Source organism: Diceros bicornis, chromosome 1 (genome assembly GCF_020826845.1).
Source record: "Diceros bicornis minor isolate mBicDic1 chromosome 1, mDicBic1.mat.cur, whole genome shotgun sequence".
Classification (NCBI taxonomy): Eukaryota; Metazoa; Chordata; class Mammalia; order Perissodactyla; family Rhinocerotidae; genus Diceros; species Diceros bicornis.
In genome coordinates this window covers 40,733,318-40,758,128 of record NC_080740.1, presented here as the reverse complement: position 1 = coordinate 40,758,128, position 24,811 = coordinate 40,733,318, and the positions used below count along the sequence as shown (strand labels likewise).

General features: G+C 34.2%; 1 protein-coding gene across 6 annotated transcripts in view; it reads right to left on the bottom strand.

The window, feature by feature from the left end:
• Positions 1-24,811, bottom strand: part of DMXL1 (Dmx like 1) — a 131,846-nt gene that overhangs the window by 37,757 nt on the left and 69,278 nt on the right. For 4 of the 6 annotated variants that reach the window (XM_058539068.1, XM_058539097.1, XM_058539088.1 and 1 more), the window contains exons 26-33: positions 23,548-23,624; positions 21,172-21,299; positions 20,420-20,668; positions 10,873-11,051; positions 5,941-6,074; positions 3,530-3,615; positions 2,183-2,384; positions 1,044-1,161 (exon numbers count right to left, since the gene is read on the bottom strand). In XM_058539068.1, the coding sequence (XP_058395051.1) occupies positions 1,044-1,161; positions 2,183-2,384; positions 3,530-3,615; positions 5,941-6,074; positions 10,873-11,051; positions 20,420-20,668; positions 21,172-21,299; positions 23,548-23,624 (1,173 nt within the window). Of the gene's footprint in view, positions 1-1,037; positions 1,162-2,182; positions 2,385-3,529; positions 3,616-5,940; positions 6,075-10,872; positions 11,052-19,953; positions 20,068-20,419; positions 20,669-21,171; positions 21,300-23,547; positions 23,625-24,811 lie in introns of all 6 variants that reach the window. The other 2 variants (XM_058539116.1, XM_058539078.1) reach the window with 2 other exon arrangements.

Below are 24,811 nucleotides of genomic sequence, written 5' to 3'. Positions count from 1 at the left end.
ATGTGATCCACAGACCAGCTGCCGGTCTTGAACTCTTTGTTACCAGTCCACAAGGAGATAAGGAATTAACTATATCACTAAGTCCACTGTTCGGTTTACTTGATATTTTTTTTTTTTTTTTTATTTTTTTTTTATTTTTTTTTATTATTTTTTTTTTTTTTGTGAGGAGATCAGCCCTGAGCTAACATCCGCCAATCCTCCTCTTTTTTTTGCTGAGGAAGACGGCCCTGGGCTAACATCGGTGCCTATCTTCCTCCACTTTATATGGGACGCCGCCACAGCATGGCTTACCAAGCAGTGCGTCGGTGCGCGCCCGGGATCCGAACCAGCGAACCCCGGGCCGCCGCAGCGGAGCGCGCGCACTTAACCGCTTGCGCCACCGGGCCGGCCCCTACTTGATATTTTTTAATAGCAAAACTGTCTCAAAGAAGGAAGCATTATGTTAATCTATATTCAGGTGCAAGTTCCCCATATCATCAAACTTGAACTTTTTAATAGCACTGAACTAAATGAGAAATATAATCATTATGATGATAATATCAAGGTAAAATCAACCAGTTACAGTATAATTTAAAATTGAGTTTGCAAAATTTCATTAAGAAGCATAATCAATAGAATAAAAAGAGAATGCACATATCTGAAATGTTTTCAGTATACAAATCTAGTTTGGATTAACGTTCTAAGATAAAATTCTTTTAACTCTCACATGAAAATCATCGGAAATTTCTACTTTGTTAAATTGGTGATCATGACAACTCAAAACATAGGCAACAAGATACACAATCTTAACTCAAATAATACATTTTGGGGGGGAAAAAAGTCCCAAATACATCTGAATTAGTTACTTTAAATTAAACTGATTTAGGAAAATACTGATCCTCTCTCCTTTTCAATCACTGTTCAATGCATTAACGGCATAATATATGTTTATAATATAAAAATGAGTTTTTAAAACGTTGGTAAAATGCAACTTATTCTTTATGGTTGCATAATGCAAAGACTTCAATAACAAAACAGTGAAACAGAATTTAACTTACACAGACCTCATTTAGACACCTTTTCTTTGTGAATATATTTCTGATAAAGGTTTCCTGAATTTCTTCCTGCTTTACCAAGTACTGCCAAAGTCTCTTCACCGACAGTGCCAGATGGTGTTTGGATCTACAGAGAGATAGTATATTTAACTATACACTTCAGAAATTTCTGATTAACTTGACCACATTTCCTTGGTGCCATACGAATGTTTATAATAATAAATTAACTAGAATCAGACCATATCATCTTAGGGTAGCAATCAGCAAACTTTTTCTTAAAGGACCAGAGAGTAAATATTTTAGGCTTTATGGGCCATATGGTGTCTCACACAACTACTGAAGTGCAAAAGCAGCCATAGGTAATACGCAAATGAAAGGGTGTGGCTATGATCCAATAAAACTTTATTTACTATGCAAGAGGAAGGGTGGATTTGGCCCCATGGGCTGCAGTTTGCTGACCCCTAACCTAGGAATGTAAGATCTAACAAAACAGGTATGCTCCTTAGAAGATATAGAAGCAGAGCTACTCAAAGTATTGTCTGCAAATACATACCAGTCTGTGAACTCAGTTATTGACGTGCAATGAGGTGAGAACTTGTGAAAGAATGTAAATCAACTATGTCACTAAGACATTAAGTACATTGAGTTAACATTTTTAGTAGCAAGACTTTTTTGATGAAGCAGGCATTGCACTGATTTACCTTTTGGTGCAAACACTTTATTTCCTCATGGACAGTAAAACAGTTTGCTAACTGGCTATCTTGAATAGCACTGCTCCAGATTTGGTGTCAGTAAACTATGGCCCACAGGTCAAATCCAGCCTGCCTTTCATTTTCAAAAATAAAGTTTACTGGATCACAGCCAGGCCCATTCATTTACTTATTGTCTATGGTTGCTTTCACTCTACAGTGGCAGGGTTGAATACTTGTGACAAGGACTGTAGAGCCCACAAAGCCTAAAATATTTACTATCCGGAAATGTTTGCTAACCTTTGGACTACAATATGCATCACACAAAGACACAGATATGAGCCTAGAACAGCAAATTAAACATAGAAGGACTTAAATATTTTTTCTTTAAATTCTGCCTGACAACATTCTGATTTAATAAAACTTATACTTACAAACAGTATACATAGGAAAACCTACTTGAAAGGAGTGTTTGTAGGTTCCAGTAAAGCTTTGTGGCGGAGAATTGCAGGACCTGCAGACAAATTCTCTTCAGAGGTATGACTTGCGATATAGTTTTGAGGTGGCCCACCATGGATTTCAAGTCGTCGGAGAAGAACTTGTTCCCAACACTGAAGAGTTTTTAGAACTGCATGACAAAGTGGTGAACTAACCGGAAGCTCTAAAAAGAAAATAAAATTGACCCACACTTTATCTTCTACAGCAAAATGCTATATTCAATTGTAAGAATGACTGAAATAAGATATTAACACATTTCAGCAGAGAAGATGTGGGCATAGAAATCCAAAAGAGTAAAAAAAGGATGTCATAAATATGTATAGCATTTCAACATAATTAAGTGGCTTAGGACAACAGAAAAAAAGGGCAATCTAAGCCGAAACTACATCATAGCTATACTACTAGTACTTGGAATAATATTTGTGACTTATAATGTCAGTTACTGCTATATCAATTACTGCTTTTGACTTTAATTTTACATGAAAAAATGTATCTGAATATTTTGAAAATGTGTCTGGGAGAAAAATTAATTACAAACCTTTGTATCAGCCTAATTTTTGTACGGCATACAATTAAGATTTGTTCAGGAAATGAAAATAATACACAAAAGTTAAGGAAAAAAAAAGTTAAATAATACTACGAAATTCAGCACTTTCCAGTTCTACAATTCAATGCTCCCGAGTCCTGATCCCACTTTCAACTTTTAGCTATTCCTGTTATTTATCTCTGAAAATCTGAATAACATGCTTATACTGTGACTTCCTGATTTTTTAATTTTAGAAATGACCTGCTGTTTTACCACTATGGAATATGAGAATAAACTTCTCCTCTCCCCATCGTTCCAATATAGTCACATAATAATTTTTGGTTAAATTGGTATTTTGGTGTTTACTTTGCTATTTGTATGTAAATACAGATCATAGCTGAACCGCCTGGTATACTATCATGCCCCTTTCTTTCTTGTACAAACTTTTTCTTCCTTGGTGTTAATAATCACTAAGTTTTTGTGTTTGCTTAGTTTTCTATGTGTCTACCACTATTAAATTCCCCAACATCTTGGCTAGAGCTATAAATACAGTCTGACTACAGTCAATCACATCAGGTTTAGATCCCCTGATTTCTTGGATGTTGTCCTTCTAAGAGCACCTAACAATATGATTGACCCATTTACAGTTGGTTGGCTTGGTTAAAAGAAACCTATCTTCTACAATAGGCAGTTTTTAAACTTTTTCTCTACTGTTTGAAAGAAATACAAAATGGTAAATCAAAAGCAATGGCAATATTAGTTCACATTAAGATATTTATTACCTGCAAGATCATGACCTACAAAGGGATAGAAAGTCTTCAAATTGTTGAGCACCAACTGCACCATTGCCAAGCGCATCAATGACCAACTAAAAATAAAGCAACAGTAGATCTGTTAAAAATTTACTTAGCGATTTAGAAGAGTACACCAGTCTTTGACCCAACAATTCCACTACTAGGACAATCTACCTTGAAGCTATACCTCCACAAAAAAAAAAAAACAATATATGCATGCAGTTACTCATGTCAGCATTATCTACAACAGCAAAAGAGTAGAAACAACCAAATTATCCATCAGGAGAGTAATGGTTGAATAAACTACAGTTTTGAATAATGGAATATTAGGGTAGCCATAAAAAAGAATGAAGAAGGATCTTTAAGTGTTAATATGGAGTGAACTCTAGTACGTAATAATAAATAAAAAGCAAGTTATAGAACATGGTATATAGTGTTCTACCTTCTACCTCTGTGTAAGAAAGCAGGGAAAATAAGATTTTACACACACATGCACACACTTATTTTTGCAAACAGGATAAATCAGAAACTAATAAAAACGGGTATCTAGAGAGGGTGTAGAGGAGAAATTGCGTGGAAGAGAGAAATGTGAGACCTCTGATTTCACATTTTTATACAGTTTTGCCTTTTTTATTAAAACAAGATATTTTAGCTTCTCTTTTATTTCAAGTGAAACACACTTATTACTGGCTTTTTATTACTTTAAATTGTGGTAAAATACATATAAAGTTTACCATCTTAACTATTTTTAAGTATAAAGCTGAGTGGCATTAAGTACATTCACATTGTTGTGAAACCATTACTACCATCTATTTCCAGAATTCTTTTCATCTTGCAAAACTGAAACTCTATACCCATTAAGTAATAACTCCTCATTTCCCCCTTCTAGCCTTTGGTAACTACCATTCTACTTTTTGTCTCTATGAATTTGACTACACTAGGTATCTCAGATAAGTGAAATTATACCGTATTTGTCTTTTTGTGACTGGTTTATTTTACTTAGCACAATGTCCTCAAGGTTCATCCATGTTGTAGCATGTGTTAGAATTTCCATTTCCATTATAGTGGAATAATATTCTGTTGTATATATAGACCACATTTTGTTTATGTATTCACCTGTCATCATACACTTGGGTTGCTTTTATCTCTTGGCTATTAGGAATAATGCTGTTATGAACATGGGTAACAAATACCTGTTTGAGACCCTGCTTTCAATTCTTTGGGGTATATATCCAGAAGTAAAATTGCTGGGGCATATAGTGATTCTATTTTTAATTTCTGAGGAACCTCCATACTGTTTTCCATAGTGGCTGCACCATTTTACATTCTCATCAACAGTGCACAAGGATTCCAATTTATCCACATTCTTGTCAACACTGTTATTTTCTGGTTTTTTGATAGAAGCCATCCTAATGGGTGTGAGGAGATCAATCATTGTGGTTTTGATTTGCATTTCCCTAATGATTAGTGATAGTGAGCACTTTTTTCATGTGCTTATTGGCCATTTGTATATCTTCTTTGGAAAAATGTCTATTCAAGTCATTTGTCCATTTTTAAATTGGGTTACTTGGGTTTTTCTGTCGTTGAGCTACGTAGTTTGACTTTTGAGCCATGTATATATTTTATATATTCAAAAAACAAAATTAGGTCAAGAGGAAAAAAATAAGACCAATACGAAGGAGAAAATCTCATAATAATTTTTCCTTTCAATAAAGGAGTACTTCATTTTCTCTTATATACTTACTTGTTTCTTTTGGAAAATTTATATTTTCTATCACACCTTTAACATACCATGTCTTAATAAAATATATATACCTTTCAGATGTAAACAACATATCAACAGAGATAAGATAATATACTATCACTCATGCATGTAAGGATAATGCAGCACTGGAGCTGAGTGTAAGCATTTTGAACATTTTTGATTTTTATAATATGTGGAAGCCATTTTTAAGACAGTATTCATTGATATCTTAGAGGACAATCGTCCCTCCAAATCTGTAGAGGACTGGTTCCAGTAAACATAGTACACGATCCGTAGTTGGCTGAATCTGCAGATGTGAGCCAATTGTACTAGTGTTCTATTGAAAAGACATTAGGTTTTCTAGGCAAAAACAGTGGGGTTGTTTATCTCAGGGAGCAAAGGGCAAGGAATAATCTAATAGCAAGATTTGTGAGGACTGATAAAAAGTATAGATTGCCCATTCACAGATAATCAAAACTTAACTGTGGAATTACTGTCAAGGAAAGGAATTTAACAATTTCAACTCAAGAAATCTGAGTTATAATGTGTTATAATTCACCAACCTATTAATTTCACATGTATTATTTTCAAAAATATTATGTATATAAGCCATGATGAATTTTCTAAAAGAAACTTAAAATTAAATATTCCATACCTATATGAATTTGAATTAGAATGCTCTTGAAGATGGAAATCTGAAGCTAAAACATCATCATCATCATCGTCATCACTTTCCAGACTCTCCTCTGAATCATATTCTGCTCTACTTTGGGAAGGGGGTAGAAAAGGCTAAAAAAAAAAAAAAAAGTTACAGAATTTATCATCCAACTATCTGATTTAATATATTCAATTATATAGTCTAACATTAGCAATTTATCACATTTTGGATACTTCGTTATAAGAAAGTAACCAGTATTTGGCTGTTTCGTTTTTGACATTCTATGCGTTCGACATCACTACACAATTCCCTTATTTATTCATCCATTAAACAAAAAATGTAAGTATTCACTATGTGCCAAAAAGTATACTTGATATAAGAATTTTTAAAACATATATACACAGTCACTGCCCTCATAAGACTGATATTTTAGTGGAAAAATAGACAAATAATAGAAAACTAAACACAAATTATATTTAGTTGTGCTATAAAGAAAAACAGACAGAGTTGGGATCAAAAACATCAACAAGAATTGAGATAAGCCGGTCATGAAAGGCCTCTTTGAAAAGTGGCATTTAAGTGAGACCTAAAAGAAAAGAAGGAACAAGCCATATAACAAGAGGAAAGAAAAGCATTTTGGGCAGTGGAAATAGCATGTAGAAACGCTTTAACATGGGAAAGAGTTTGGTATGAAAAAAATGTAGTTTGCAGCCTACCAAAGTAAGAGGATGACAGATGACAGATCAGGTAGGGTGTTTTTGTAGGTTGCAGTGAAGAGCGTAATGGAATGCCACTAATGAGTTTTAAGTAGAGGACAGGTATTGAGATTTATATTTTAAGACTATTACTATGACCAGTCTCTTAAGAGAGAAAAGTCAAACGGTAAGAGTGGAAATGGAGACCTCAGGAACTAAGGCAAGAGTTGGCAGTCTAGATATCATGTTAGTGATGGAGATGGAGAGAAATAACAGAGTCACAGTATATTCTGGGGAAAGCACTGACAGATTTGCTGACAAATTTGGAGAGCAAGGGCAAGAGAGGAAAAAGATGATTTCTGGGTTTCTAGCTTGAGCAACTATAAGGAAGAAGATGCCATTTACTAACACAGGAGGACTTCAGTTATGACACGTATTAGAAAAAATAAATGCCAAAAACCCAAATCTTGAAGAAGATCAAGATTCACAGGTCAGGTAGAACAGGAAGGATGAAGAAAGGAGACTATGAAGGAATAAATAGTAAGGTCAGGGAAAAAACTAGAAGAGACTGGCATCAAGAGAACAAGAGAGAAAAGGATTTCAAAAAGGAGGGAATGGTCACATGTGTTGAATATTGCTAAGAAGTCAACTAAGATGATGATAGAGAAGTTTCAGTTATATTTGACAACATGGATGCCACCTGAAATCTCAACAATAGCAGTTTCAGCAGAGCAGTTGTGTCAGAAGTCATACAATTGGTAAACATAAAAGGGACCTAAGGTAATAGAAAGAAAATGTGTATACAGTTTTGAAAACCTGAATGAGAATAGGAAGCAGAGAAATGGAACAACAGCTGGAAAAAGTATTGGGGTCAAAGCAGGATTTGGAATGGGAGATAGTAGAGCACATTTCTCTCTTGACGGGAAGGAGCCAATATAGAAGAGAGAATTGAAGACATATAGTAAATGGTAGAGAAGAAAAGCAAGGACAGGATTCAGAACAGAACTGGAGTCTCTGATAGGAAGCACTCTTCCTTCATAACAGGAGGAAAGAATAAGATGAGAGCAAATACAGTTATAGCTTCAGGATGGGATGATGAAAGAGTTTTGTCTAATTTTTTTTTTGGCTGAGGAAGATTCACCCTGAGCTAACACCTGTACCTATCTTCCTCTATTTTGCATGTGGGTTGCTACCACAACACGGCCGATGAGTGGTGTAGGTCCACATGTGGGATCCAATCCTGAAGTGGAGTGCGCAGACCTTAACCACTAGGCCACAGGGCCGGCCCCATGATTCTATTTTTTTTAATAACTTAAAAGATGAAGTCATCAGTTAAGAGGGAGCATGGAAAAGGAGATGTGGGAAACTTGAAAAGAAAAGTTATAAAATCTTGGGTCTAAGTGTCACCGACTAATGCCCTGAGGAACTCAAGCGTGGGTTTGGAAGCATTTAACTGTTTTTCCAAACTGTTTTTTTTTATGTTAAGGAGACACAACCAGCAACCACCCTGAAGCTAACCATGCCTCCCTACAAGAGCTACGACCAAGGTCTTGCCTTATTTTTAATGCAAGATCTCTTCAGGAGGAGATTAAGCCTTACTATCATAATTTGCAGTGCACCCTCCTCTCCCTTTTGAATATTCATTCCCCAACCAAAATAAAAGTTCCTGCTTCCCTTTGTTTGGGGACGCGACGCCATGACTTTGGAAATGATTCCTCTTGGCCTCCTATTTGCTGCAAATACACTTTACTTTGTGAGACAACTTCCACTGGTACCAGAGTCTTATTTAACTCACCAGGAGGTGAGCCCACTTGGTTTGGTATCATAAGGAAGCCCAATAAACAAATATAGCAAGGAGCATAGAACTTGTGGAACAGCTGAATGAGGAGCTTGGTAAGTCCTCCCCCCAGAAAGCAATAATAAAAAGTTGTCAAAAATAACCATATAAAGATATTGGAAATTGACCAAATGCACACAACACATAAAGAAGCATTTATTCAAGAAAAATCTATCAAATCTCTAGTAAAACAGTGAGATTCTGGGATTTTGGCCAGAGGCTACTCCCATCTCCACCCCTGCCCCTCTGTGGTACAGCTGTTCTACCAGGGCCCTCAGGGCAGTCTGTGAGGACTAAGAACTCTGCTGTTTGGCCAGAGGGGGCTGAGTTTAATAAAAATTCCATGCCCAGTGGCATTGTCAAAAACAACAGAAATCTCAGTTAACAATCAGGGAGGCTAACATCTCAACCAGCCTGTGGTGGTGGTACAGACTGAGGCAAGGGCAACCCAGAGAGAAATTTAACAAGATCTAGGAACAAGACAGCTAAGAAAGGCCTTGCTATTTGACAATCTTATATCCAGCAAAACCGTGCTTTAAAAATGAAGATGAAATAAAGATATTCCCATATAAATAAAGTGCTTAATAAACATTTGTTGAATGAATGAATGACTGCAAAAGGCAATGAGGAACAAGGAGATACAAACACCCTTCCTTACCCTGAAGCATGTAGGACAGGAGAAAAATAAAAGCCACTGCTTAACAGGCCTGGGGGCTGGTGTCATCAGAAAATAGTTAGGTGTCAATTAATACCAGGAAGTAAACAGAACAGCCAGAAGTTGAGAATGAGGGATCTGGCTGATCATAGGAGAAGCAGAAGATATATATCGGCAGTTCTTGCTTTGTATAGTAGTGCAGGAATGTAAAAATAACCATTCAAGCTGAAATCATGCAAAACCATCTTAATAATCAATAGAAAAATGACAAATGTTCTGGGACTTAAAAATATTTGTCAAAACACTAAAAACTCTATCTAACGTATATGGAAATGAACACTAAAAACTCTATAATGTATAGCTATAAACGTATAAGGAAATGAAAAAAACAGTAAAAATAATATTTATTTAGTACACTGTAATTAAAGTATTAGAAACATTGAGAATTAAAGTGTTTTATTTCTTCGTAAAAATTTATCAGGAGTACTTTGAATAGTGCTTGCCTTCTTCTAACTATATAACATAGGACACAAAGCATCTTTTCTAATCCTTAGCAAACTGTCATACTCCTTTCTAAGTCTGTATCAGCTTCCAACATTTTATTCTTTGTGTTTTCAATGTTGCGAAATATTACCCAGAGTTCCTTCAATGTGAAGTTTTTTTGCCACTTTCACTCTGGAACATCTTCATCCTTTTGTCACACTTTGCTCATTTATGTTAATGGCTGCACATCTAGAGTCTCTCAAATGACAGTACTCAATATTCTCAATTTTTTCTATAACTTCTTTTACATTTGATTTGAATTTCACTTCCAGTACTATTACTTTTAATTTTTTTGTTGCACTTTCATCTTTGTTAGTCAATTCCCTCTTCTGATTATCCAACTTCGTAAAATGTCACTTGGGTTTATCACGGGAGACTAGGAGGCAAGACAACTACATGCTTTTCTGTCTGTGTATGAACTGAATAACAGGTACTAAATGACCAATCACCAACAAACTTTGAAAGAACTGTTGTGACTGATGACTGATCATGAGGTGCATCTGTTACTTACATAGTGATTTGTGGAACGAAGAGCTAGCAGGGAAATCCCTATTATCCACATTTAATATATTCTGCTAACTTAAATTTGAACCATATTGTTGAGGGACTGATGTTATTTAACTAAGGTAACCGAAATGTGTATATATCAGAACAATGCAAGACTGCCTGTAATATAGAAAAGGAATGAGAGTATGGATGGCACTTTGACTTCTGACAGTCTTGATCCCTTAAGTACCATCAAGACATTAGCATTAAGGTGTTAACCAATTTATCTTTTCAACTTACTAAGAATTGTGTTTTGTTTAAAATGCAAAAATCATAGGAAATATAGTCAACAGTATTAACTTTGTATGATGATAAACAGTTACTAGTCTTATCAGGGTGATCATTTTGTAATGTAAATAAATACCTATTCACTATGATGTACACCTGAAACTAATATAATATTGTATATCAACTATACTCCAAAATAAAAAAAAGGCAAAAATCATAATTTATCAAAGAACTGCCTTAAAAACTGATTGGAAATATGGCCAAAATATTTTCTGGAATATTTTTTGATAATGTAGCCAGATAAAACGAAAATTTTCTAAACCAGAGTGAGAAAATATTTGGAAGCACCAACAATCACACTTATTTTAAACATTTTCATTTCCATTTAACTACATAAATATTGATCCGGATAGCACTTTTATTACCTTGGCTATGAAATAGTCCCAGATACTGAGCTCAGGTGGGATGAACTTCTCTTTGACTGTCAGTGACTCCTGGCTTAATGGTGGGGAGGAAGAGGTCAGTGGGGCAGATTCTCTGCAAGATATTTTTGACAGCCTAAAACGTTTGTTCTGTTTCTCTCCTTCTTCCACTAGTGAAGAAACTATTAAGAACAAAATAAAGTATTACTAAAGTACTCTTTCACTGTACTGATTTCACCTATCTTTACACAAGATCTAAGGTTAACTACAAGTAAGTACACACAAAAAACAGATTAGTATGATAGTAAGGTAAGAAAATAGGTAGAGGAAGTGAGACAAAAATCACCTTGTATAGCAATCTCCGCTTTTCTTCAACTTGTCCCTCACTCTCCAAATGCTGACTTATCTATTGTATATATAGGTAACAGGATATAATATCTGCCTACAAATGAGTCCAAAATTTAGCTAAGACCATGACAAGAAATTATCTACATCCTTCTATTTTGTTTTTTAAGAATATCACGGAAAAAAATACATCATGGGATGTTAACGTTATTAAAGGCAACCACTCACTTATGAGATTCTTTAGTAATCACTTGGCCTTTTATCTATATATAAAACTACATTTTTCACTGAAAATATAAAAAATTTCAAACACCATAACTACTTAAACTGATTCAGACTTTTATAAATGGCTTGGAGATGGAATTTTCTCGTCAACGGAATAATAAGAGGGAGAAAATGCAAACTATTGTTTTATTTACTTATTTATTTTTTTATAAAGATTTTCTTTCTTTCTTTATTTTCCCCCCAAAGCCCCAGTAGATTGTTGTATGTCATAGCTGCACATCCTTCTAGTTGCTGTATGTGGGACAGGGCCTCAGCGCGGCTGGAGAAGCGGTGTGTCGGTGCGCGCCGGGGATCCGAACCCAGGCCGCCAGCAGTGGAGCGCACGCACTTAACCACTAAGCCACGGGGCCGGCCCCAAACTATTGTTTTAACTTCTAAACACTTAACAGTTAGTATTCTCTTAGTATTTAACCTTAGAATATTAAGGGTGTTAGCAAAGAAAAACAAGTTATACAAATCTTTAAACACTAAATCACAAAATGCAAATCACCGGAAGAGAATCAAGGATCTCCCAGACACAGGCATGGTCTAATAGACAGGCGAACAACTCTACATTAAGGCACACGAATATTCTCTTTCAGTGGTTCCAGTGAGAATTTACTTACCTTCCAAAGGAATGCAAATATTTGTGCTGTATGTAATACAATTTTGTTTTATTGTTTAAAGCTACTCAGCTTGCATAAACAGTATGCTCATGCATTATATCAAGCTAGAGCCAAGCCGAGTTTAACAAAGTAATTTAGTTATTTCAGAAAAAAGGAAATTAAGATGAATAAAATTAGTATTCTAAGATTAGACTGCTAAAAAGTGGTATAATTATTACATAATCTTTCAAATGACTTTAAAAGGAACCATCAGATTAAATATATAATTTTTTCTGTTCTTATTAGCAATTGATAATCAACAGTCATGTTTCCAATATACCTGTCGCATACATTTATATACATTCTAAAACAAACAGTGGTTTTACAAAATTCTCAAGTAAAAAATTTAGAATATAAAGGTATTTTTTACCTTTCAAAAAATTAATGCTATGGTTTAAGATAAATTTATCATTTGACTTTAACGTTACTATTTTGCTTGTTTTGTTTTTAGATTATTAAAAGGCATAGGAACAGAGAAGCTTAGGGGATCTTTGAAAAAATAAAACTTACAAACAATGCTAAATTAATAGATTTTACCAAGGTTGCTATGTCATAAAAAAGTACAGTTTTTAAAGGAAAACATAAGAGAGTTTTTAGAGAGAGAAAACATTTGAAAGTACAGTCTACGAACCCAGACACATGAAAATAAAAAATTAATCACACTGGGGGGAAATGTTTAAAGTTACAGGCTCAATGCCAGAAGTATAAAACTACTTATCAAAAACACTTTTGATGAACAAGGACAATAGGGGGAAAAATTGGCAAACAGGTTCACAGCACTGAATGTTATATTACTTGAGATGCTATAAATAAAAGGACTCGAGTGATGCCTCCCAGCAAAAAAGAAATGATGTGTAGCTTGTCATTAGGCTAGATGCTCCCTCTTCTCTTCCCTCAAATTGTGGCAAGACCTAAGACAATTTTATGCTTCAATCATGTTGGGTTAGACTGGTCACGAAGCTTAGGAACCCAAATAGAGACAATACAGCTGCTGGGTGCTTAACTGCTTGTTTCTGAAAATGCTAATAATCAAATATCAAGACCCTCTGCCATTCCTTGGATAAAAACTGACTCTTCTGCTCCATTATTAAGGGGTTAAGTGGCTACTTTAGTAACAGAAGAAAATAATCAGTATTAGGGAGAACTGAAAAGGAACTGGGATATAGAGTTTATGAATTATAAGGGGCATGGAGAGGCTAGAGAGTGAGTAAAGAAAAACTAATACATGCATAGGAAAAAAGAACCATGTACTGACATAAATTTGAAAAATAAATTTCTTAGCTGCTTTGGATTCATAGAAAGTACTTTTTAAAAGTGGGCTTCCATGTCAAGATAGTGGACTGAGCATGCACATATACTTTCTTTCCCTTGTAAGAACCCCTATCCTCACCCCAAGCACATGCTTTAGTAGTTTTCTTAGAATGGGAAGTAACTCCCAAAAGAACTCAAAACAGAAATAGAGAAATGGATAAGAGGCTACATCTAAGGAACAGACATGGGAGATACAGAAGAATAAGAAAGACAACACTGCTTTTTATCATAACTTCTTCTGTACTACTGGATTTGTTACCACACACATATAGCTTTGATTAAAATTCAAACCTAAGAGGAGGAAGGCTAATAAGTTAACATTTACTTTTTCAGTTTAACATTTTAAATCAGACACAACAAAATTAATATTCTAAACCTAGATTTAAATGTTATTTCTTTTAAAAACTGACCTCAAAGTAACGAGCAGAACCATCTCATTCTCTACTTCTCAATGTAAGGCACCCATAACAACCAAGCTTTGTGAGTGTGCTAGAGTGCATGAAGCTTCAGGAGGCACACTGTCCTTGTTGGGGCCCAGGGCAGGCTGCCCCAAAATATCCCACTGATTGTTCTGAATTAAAGTTACTTGAGAAGCAAAAGGGCATTCCAATCATCCTGTCTCTCCTCCCCCTTAAAGCAGGAAATAAATCCCACATGTGCAAGTTGCTCTCCCTGCATCCTTATCACCAGAGCTGGGAAATTCAGGGCCAAGAAGCCTATATAAACAAACTCTGCTAATTTACTAACTCAAGTCTAAACTCTGCTTAGATTTCTAATTTTGTACCTCAAACCTAAGTTTCTCTGTCCTGTTATTCCTCACAAATTTATTGTTTCTTTATGTAAAAGATATATATATACCTCCTGCTTTGTTCACACTCTGAGCATCATTCCTCTATGATCTCCAATATGTACATATTAAACCAGGTTTTTCTTCTGCTAATCTAGTCTTGTATCAATTTTATTATTAGTCCAGCCATAAGAACACAAGAGGGGAAGAAAAAGGGAATTTCTTCCCTGACATCTCGGATCTTCAAAATTTAGGGGCTGAGGGGAGAAAGGTAAATAATTTAACTGATGATTTAAAACATTTTATGTTGAAAGAAACATAGATGTGGGGAAGATAAAAGTCATGTAAGTTTAAGATAAAATAGATTTCAAATCTATTTAGTGCTTTCAGCAAGATAATTCAGTTTAAGAGGTATCCTAAAAGGTATACAGTCATGCGTTGCATAACAACGCTTTGGTCAACAGCGGACTGCATATACTGATGGTGGTCTCTAAAGACTAGTACCATATAGCCTAGGTGTGTAGTAGGCTATACCATCTAGGTTTGTGTAACTACACTCTATGATGTTCGCACGATGACGAAATCGTCTGATCATGCATTTCTCAGAATGTATCCCCATTGCTAAGCGAGGCATGAATATATATTCACTCTCCCTTTATCATTAGGGGTACTTCAGGTAGAAAGTGTGCGGAAGTACAAATGTATGTGATCACAAATTAAATATGAAACACATTCTCAAAATTATATGTAAAACATGATTTTACAAGTAAACTTCAAAGATTTCTAAAAGGAAAAGACCAAAACAGAAGATTAAAGCAGTAGTGAATGTAACGTACTTCTTAATCCTCAAAGAATAAAATTAATGATAAAAAAAAGTCTGACAGGTGATATTATCCAGACTGTTTGACTCTCAAAATCTTCCTAGGATCATTACCTCACATACTATCTTGCACCTGCTTCATAAATATCTATAAAATTGAATTGATGTATATTTTAATAGAAAGTAGTGATTTGTCTCCAAACCAGAGCAAGCTAGTCTCCAAGGTAGTTGGTGTTCAAAATGATTCACTGAAGTACGGAAGGAAAATATTACAACTTCTATTTAGATTTTTTTTTTTAATAAATAGAAGCAGTGAAGGAGGAAGAGAAGAGGAGAAAAAGGAGAAGAGAGAGAGAAGGAAAAGAAGAGAGAAACAAGGGGCAGTGGAGCAGAAGGAGAAGAGAGGGAAGGGGGTGAAGGGAAAGGAGAAGGCACAAAGGGAAGGAAGAAGAAAAGGGGCAGGGGGAGAGGAAAGGGACTGGAGGAGAGTGGAGGTCAGAGGTAAGGGGAAGAAGAAGAAAAAATTTGTCAACAATAGTAGACGTATTTATAAATATATATTGGGGGTTTGCTCAAGCACGTTTTGTGGATAGGGTTATGTAATAAAAAGTCTGGCGATAACTGCTCTAGAGTACTACTTTTTAATCAGGCTGAAGGCAACAATATGGATCTTCTATAAAATGTCAGGTCAAACTCAGCAGATTTATTAAAAATTTGAATGGTGTACATACATACAATGCAATATTATTCAGCTATAAAAAGGAAGGATATCCTGTCACAAGCTACAACACGGATGAACCTTGAGGACATTATGCTATGTGAAATAAGCCAGTCACAAAAAGACAAATACTGTTCGATTCCCCCTACATGAGGTAACTAAAGTAGTCAAATTCATGAAACAGAAAAGTAGATGATGGTTACCAGGGGATGAGAAGGGGATAAGGGGGAGCTGTTGTTTAATGAGTATAGAACTTCAAATTTGTAAAATGAAAAAGTTCTGGAGATTTGTTTCACAACAATGTGAATGTACTTAACACTAGTGAACTGTACACAAACTGTTAAGGTGGTAAATTTTATGTTACGTGTTTTTTACCACAAAAAAAATTAGAATGGAGAAAATATGTTAACATTATTTTGCTGCAGCACCTAGGACTACCAGAAATATTAGAAAACGGGGTTGGACAGAGAGATCACATGCTTAGTTTCAGGAAGAAATAATGAGTGAGTCAAAGTCCGAGAGCTGAGATGTTTCACTTCTTTTAAGGTTCTTTCCTTTGTCATCAGGCTTTAGCAGTGAAATAAAAGGATATTTATCTGTAAAAATTTATACATGTGCATTTCTTAGAGTGTTTCTTTTATCTTCTACGCTTTCTCCATTCTTATTATCTAGGAATTTGCCTTCCCCAGTAGTCATGAAATGAATAGAATGCTTTTTAAACTTTAAATTAAAATTTATATTATATGGCCCTCAATGAAAAGTCTGTCCAAGGACTCTAAAAAAAAATGTATTCCCCTTTCCAGCAAAACTAGTTATTTTGCGGTTCAGCAGTCAGTTAAAAGTGTTTGGCATATTCAACTATAGTTTAAATAGTTGATTTTATTTTCTGTTTTAAATGTGCTGAAGTCTTATCTTTTCTGGTCAAGAAATGTTGCTGTTTTGCTAAAGAAATGATAGCAATGACATACATGTACAATCACGAACAGTGAATACACAGCTTCTATTTTTATACAAGTTTTATGGGAAAAAGCAGAACATCTGGATTTTCTGATCTGTATTTAACATAAGTTATCAAATGCTAAGCCAAAAATATGCTTTAAAATGTCAAAAACATCATTAGTAGTCTCATAGTGAAAAAAATGACATGCTTACCACAAATAAAACACACATTTTATATTTCATTCCTCAATTTGAAGACATAAAAATCAGTACTACAGTTTTATCAAGATAGAGATTGAAAATTCACAGTTCTTCTAATTGCAAATATTATTACAAAATACAATAAAAATTCTAAAATAAAAGTATTTTGTTTTGCTCTACAATATGCAATAAAAAGCAAAAGTATGGATTTCTAACTGTTAGCAGAAAAAAAGTAATTTTTTGAAAATTCCTATTGCTTAGCTGATTGTCTTCTTTAAAAATTAACCATAACAAATAATTCAAAATTCCATGAACATACACCTGCATTATAGTTTTAATTAACTCAAAAAAATAAATCCTTCATTAACACATGTGGAATTCACAAATTAAATTTGATTAAAAAATAAATTACTGATTTATGTACATTAACATTTTTGTTAAGAATTCTGACCTGCCAAGCTAAAGTCTAATAAAAATCATCTATCATTTTCTTATATTACAAAGCTTAAGTCATATTTAAATTTTATGTCACTAAAAGAATTAGTACGTTAAGTACATTAACAGACATGTAGAGAGAAATATAATTTAGTTCATGAGACCCTTATTGTAAAGAAAATTAAAATCAGAATCCATACCAGAAAAGGAAACCAAATGGTGACTTTTAAATTCCTCTCCTAATATTAAGTTTATGAAAACACTTTTTAAAAGACACATTTTTAGGGTTTCTTAGCATGTATTTCATCTTCAATATACAACACTTTGACACTGATTAGGTTGTCAGTGAAAGGAAATATTCCAGACTTGTCAGTTTTCATTTGGCCAAATTTAGATACTAAAAACTAAAAAATATTAATTTTGGCTGAATTCAGATCAACTTTTTTTTTTTTCGTGTGTGAGGAAGATTAGCCCTGTGCTAACATCTGCTGCCAATCCTCCTCTTTTTGCTGAGGAAGACTGGCCCTGGGCCAACATCTGTACCCATCTTCCTCCACTTTATCTGGGACACCGCCACAGCATAGCTTGACAAGTGGTGCGTTGGTGCGTGCCTGGGATCCGCACCTGCGAACCCCGGGCCGCAGCAGTGGAGCGTGCGCACTTAACCGCTACGCCACCGGGCCGGCCCCTAGATCAACTTTTGTAAAACACATTGTTTTATTTCCTTGGTCAACAAGTGAATATTATCTAATGTAATTAGACTCTTGGGACATCACGATTAGGTTTAGCAGTAATTCAAACATACAGGAATGCTTACCTGACCTAAAATTTACCAGGCTGCTGTGCTGCTTTAGTTGGTGTGCCTTCAGAACAACACAACGCCTTCAAAACCTGAGATTTCAGAACTTTGCCTTATATTGAAAGCCACCCCTCTTGTCCCTTCATTGATTTTCTCTTCTCAGATATTCTCTCTCCAACCGTCACTTGATTTGCTTCACAGGACTGCTGCTTCTAATTACTATTACTGCCTTCACTATCTACTATCTTCACTTCTTCCATTTTTCCTATTTCTTTCTTTCTTTCTTTTTCTACTTGCTCCTTCTCAAACCAGATCAGCTTTGAAACCAGCAGGCCTTTGGCTTCATCATTCAGAGAGTATACTCCTTTTTTCTGGTTAGCAAACTGATAAATCACATCGTTCATGTTTTTCGTAAACGCTTCTTCACTTATATCTATGATTGTTTGTGTTCAGAATAGTTTCTGGGTTCCTAAAGACAGATGAGCATCACACAACCTGGATGTGGCTACAACCAGCCCTACCACTAAGTGAACCTCATGTTTTGAGTATTCTATTATTTGGCTACAATGTCCCAATCCAAGAGGTTAAACGTATAGATGGAGATAATTTTTGGTTACTCTGATTATTCAGGATTCGATAAGTGGTGGGATATAGCTTATGATGGTATTTATGATAGTACTTGAAAGATAATTTATGTAATGGTATTTGTGCCTAGAAACAACTAAATCTGAGTGCTTAGACAAAGAAAAACCCAGACTTCGAGTAAAGTTCTTTACATATCTGCACTCAGCAAAAATGGTTGAAATTGAGGTCTGCTGACTGGTTAGTAAGAATGTATTTTTAACTTTTTACAGGTATGTGGACATTCTATAGTAAATATTTATCCCTTTTTAGCATTTCACGTTAACAAGATCAGAGTCTTAACAAATGATTTTCTTTTAGAACACATTAAAAACAGGGCCAAAATTAATTTACCAATTACTTATTTAATACTAATCTCCATAGACCTATAGATTTTACTCTTAGACTTTGAAAGTTTTTCTTTAATTAAATTCAGATATCTGAAGTTAAGTATATATTCCAAGGTAAGTTTCATGAGAAGTTATTGATATCTTTTATTGATATAAAAAAATAAAGCACAGGAAATTACTCTCTAAAATTAGAAAAGAGATGTTACGAAAATTAAAATATTTTTAAAAACTTGAAAACCAAGATTATCACATAAAGGTCAATAAATTACAAAAAGAAAACAACAGAAAGGTAGAAAGCATCATGAATACTCTTTTCAGGTCAAGAAAGCTTGGCATTTCAATCTTTAAATATAACATACATAGTTTCAATATTAGAAAGTTTAGAAAAGGGGATACAATTGTTTAAAATATTTACTTTTCATGGTATTACAAACACTTAGAAATCCAAAACCCCTACTGGCCAGAATCATAATATGCAAAACATAAAGCAGCCTCATTTTAAATGTTTTCCCAGTCATTTCAAGCCATAGCCTGATATACCATGGTTAGCACTGACATTTCTTTTTTTTTACACATTTAAAAATGTTAAAGTCTAAGGGATAGAAAACATCAGAACAAAGAATTTAAAAGCAGCATAAAAAAGCAGAGATGGTTTTCTAAAATGCTAATCATTGTTTTACCTCAAAAATATGGCTTGATTAAAGCAAATTTCTCAATTTTCTATTATAAGTGCGAAACAAAATAAAACTGGCCCAGTGTACCCAACCCCTGCAAAACAACACATAGCAAGCTGAACTGTAAAAGCCTATTTCTAAAGCTAATATCTTGCCTGCAAGACTGGGAGGGCTATGAGAACTGATGGTTGAAAGAGCTTTGGAAAAGCCCACACATTCCATGGAGAATACCACTACCTGGTGGGGGCTAGGCACAGCAAAGTGCCTTCCTGCCAAAGAAAGAAGAGAGAATCTGTATTTGGGGTAGAACAAAAACCAATGTTATAGTATATTTTAAAGCAAATGAAAATTACAATAGTAAAAGACTTAAGAAAATTACATTAGATAGTTCTAATCACTGGTGCATAAGTATCTTAAAATTGAAAATTGCACCAGAAACTTTAAACTGCATTTTCACCATAAAACTATTTGTTCATGCTTTAAGAAAATGGTCTGTAAAAAGAACTTTCTGTGAATAAATTAAAACATAACTACAGTTGACAAAGTTAGCATTCAGATGAATAAATAAAGCTTCAGCCTTAAAAACATAAAATAAAATAAAATAAAACATTAAAAACTAACCGGGTGAAGCTTTTGAGTGTGTCTGTTCTTTGCTGGGAACATGCGCACCTCCACCAAATACAGCAGACCACATTTTTTCATTCAGAGGATGGGCCACAATCCGAAATAGTTCATTACTAGAATGTGTTGCCAAGCCATGGATGAACAGACTAAGATACACTGCTGTGAGAATCTCACAGAGCAAGATTGTAAGCCCTGACTGGGCTTCCTCGCCAGAAGAATTCAAAAGTCGAATTAGAGAAGTTATTCCTAGAACAAAAAACAAACAGAGCTACCACTGACAATAAATTTAAAAAATAAAAAATTAACTACATTTTCTAATTTTTGAAAAAACTTTATTGTATTAGGATTAAAATATTTCCTTCTCTAGATTCATAAACTAGGTTATCATGTTAATGCATGAATGTTGAGCTATTTGTTCAATTTAAAGAAACATTGAAAATCTATAATCTGATTCAAATTGGATAGATAAAATTTAATTGCCATAAATGTTTTTCTATTATGACAAAAGCAAAATTATAAAAAGTGATACAAAAAAACATTTGAGTTATTTTACTATAATGATCAAGGAAATACTAATGTTAAGTAACTGCATAATTTGTAATGAGTGGTGAATACTGAACTGATACCAATTCTAACAATATTTAACAATGATTATCATACAGCAAAACCACACCAAATCTACTTTTTCCTCATCTGATTAAATTCAATAAAGCTAAGAAAAAACTCACACATATGTAAATTACTTATACCTGGCCATTGAGCCGGTGATGTATTGGGAGTTATTGCTTCATCTAAGCTTCCTGTTTTCAAAGAATGTCGATGGGGAAGCAGTACTGTCTGATACACCATTCCAGTAAACTGATTTGTTTGAAATGAACTAACAGAAGAAAACATCGAAATAATAATAATCTACAATGACCTACAATAATAATAACAATATAAAAAACAATAATAATAATAATATACAATGATCTAAAACAAATTTCACATGTAATATTTCCATGTTTTAGATCTACCTTCTAGGATATCTTAAATACAAATTTTTGTTTATTAGTTATACTATTACATCTAAGTACTGTACTCTATAGTCTAGTGCTATATTAAAACAAAGTGTCCTTTAAGTGTGAATATACAAATTTTCTAAATTAAAACACGTGATAGTTTTTAAGTATATTTATTTAGTGAAAGACAGAATATGTACAAATGAGAAAATTAAATCACTATTGACCACAAATAGCAAGCTTGTATATCAAACTTTAAAACAAGGTCATCTGCTTAAAAACAAAGTCAGTTTAGGTTCACTTTGATATTTAATGGCTAGTTTACCCTACATCAGGGTAGGTTACATCAATATATATGTACCAGGTGCCAGGCATCTAATGAAAAACACGGTTTTTGTCCCCATGAAATTTATAGCCTGGTGGGGGAATCAGATGCAAATAATCAGATGTAAATAATTTCATTGCTTTTATAGCAAATAATTTATTGCTTTATAGCAATGCAAATAATCATATTGCTTTTAAAGACAAAACCTATGCATACAGTGCTATGAAAGCAAAAGGGGGGAGTATTTCACACAATTTGGGAATTCACAGTAAGCTTCTCCAAAACTAAACGGCACTTGAAGCTAAAACTAAGTAAACAGATGAATGAACAAAATAATTTGCAGCTTGACATAAACTATGAAATAAATCAGACAGAAAATGGTACAAAAAATTTTGTTAAACCCTGTCAGAAATTCCCATACCTTATGATGTTAAGTAAATGAATATAATATTTAAATTTAGCACATTTATTGGTTTAGATCTGTTCTGATTGGTAAGTCTTACTAGTCATAACATTTTGATGCATTTGTAAATAGTTTCTCTTGCTTTACTTTCCAGTTTTAAGATGGTAGACTAACAACAAAAAAATTCCCCCACCACAGTAAGCCTATGCAAATTATAAGGAAGATAAAAATACATCAATGAAAATAAAGCCGCACTCAATAACAAGAAAGTGAACTCTTGGAGGACCACAATCAAAGAAATCAAGTTGAAGCTACCTTGGGAATACATAACTAGAGCAGTAAACTGAGGCTACCCATGGGAGAATTCAAACACATAAGATAAACAGACAACCAAAAATCAACACGAAAGAAGGCTGACATCATGTAAGGGACAACAAACTCATTAAAAGACCTGCACCTGAGGAAGCAGACTTATCAGAACACTATGGAAAGTGCTTTATACTAAGAGACGTTAAAAAAAGTCAAGAAATAAAGGCAATAGGTTATAAAAATAAAAGTGGCTATTAAAATCAACAGAAATCTTAAATATTAAAAATGGAATTTCTAAATCACAAACTCAGATAGGCTAAATAAAAGACAGGACATTGCTGAAGAATGAATTAGTGTCTGGAAAACGAAGCTAGGATTTCTCCTGAAATGAAGCAAAAAGAAATAAAGAAAAGGAACATAGGAGAGGAAATCTAAAAGAAAAATAAGAGAGACCCACAAGTTCCAATATCTAATAGGAAAGGAAACAGAAGAAAGAAGATAAATTATTTGAAGAAACAAAGTCAGAGAATTTCAAAGAACTAAACAAAGACCCAGAGTGTCAAACATTATTTTTTTTAAAAAGCCTAGATAAATTATAGTGAAACCTTAGGACGTAACAGAGAAAAACTATAAACATCAACTCTTCCATAAAATTTTTCTCAATTCCAAGTCAGTCATTCCCTGCTCTGTGCTCCCAAGCCTTTTCCGATCTATCACATTCTAGTACTTATTTAAGTACAATACCATGTTACATATCATTTACCAGTTCACATGTGTGTCTCTAACAAGACTGACCTTAAGGAAGGAGTCCTTATCTCAGCGGGTATCACAACATCTGGCACTGGACAGTGATCAATAAAAAGCTGCTAAATAAGTTATACTGACAACAGTTTACTTGAGATTCCTATGCCATAAAGGCATAAGCTAAAAGTTCAAAGATGAAAAAAAAGTACTCAACATTTTAGTCATATGCTTTTGCATTATTTAAAGTGGACTCCTGTATAGGTTTTCTAAAGCAAGAGCATACAAAATCTGAAACCTCATCGATCACTGCAAGCATTCTTAAATTTCACAAAAATATATTTACCTGTAGTTATGACTACCACAAAGGCACTGATAAATACAAGCAGAAAGTGAAGCTGCTAAAGTATGCATTACATATACCTGGAAAAAAAAATAAAATTAAGTATAACTTTAAAAAAATGTAACATTTATCAATACCTAATATAATCAGCAATTTTAAAATGATGAAAAAATCATTATGCCCTTATAAACTATTTCCTTTTTTTCCTTAACATGCATTTCTGTCTAGAGAGGTCTTACTACGGAGAAATTAGAGAAAAAACACTGAGGCCTTTGGCAGAAATTATAAAATACACACCTGCTACCTAATTTCTATTTCAAGAGCAAATGGGAACAGATGTTAGTTATTCAGTAGTGCATAAGCCATGTATTAAATACAAGCTCTCAGAGACTCAACCTGCTTCTTCCTCAACCAAAATATGAAGAATAAATGACAGTTCATCTACGGACAGGTCACTGAAGAACATGCTACCACATATTCTAGTTACTATAGAAAATAAACAATTTGAAGAGAGTGAAATTTTAGAGAAAGGAGAGATATAAAAGACAGCAACTGAAAGGCAAACACTTGTATTGAGGAAGAGAAGGCTCTAAACACAGCACGACAAGAGAAATAACTGAAATAGATCTAAGGATGATGGAGAAGCTTAACCTAGGTGAGAAAGTAGATTAGACTATTAACAAGACTACATTCTTGACCTAGTTATGAAGTATCACAGTCTTTCATGTAGATAAAAACAGGGAACAATAGATTAAAATCTAAGTCCTATTTCTCCCTCAATTACCAATAAGACATGTGGTATGAAAAAAATTCAAGGATATCATCATATAAAGGAAGACAGCAAAGACCATGTCTGGGAGATTGCAAAAATGATCAGAATACTTTCCAGTTTCTCCAATCAAAAGGTGGAGTCTATTTATCCATCATTGATCTGGGCTGGCCTTGTGACTTGCTTTGACTATGAGGACACAGGAGAAGTGATATGTGAGTTCTGAACCTAGTCCTCAAAAAGGCCTTACAAATTCTCCTCTTGCTGTTCTTTAAACTCTCGGGACCACTACATTAAATTACTTAGGTGTGATGGTTATTTTACATGTCAACTTGACTGGGCCAAGGGGTACCCAGACATTTGGTCAAATATTTCTCTGGGTGTCTCTCTTAGAGTGATTTTGGATGAGATTAACACCTGAATTGGTAGACTGAGTAAAGCAGACTGTCCTCCCTAATGTGAGTGGGCTTCATCCAATAAATTGAAGACCTGAATCGA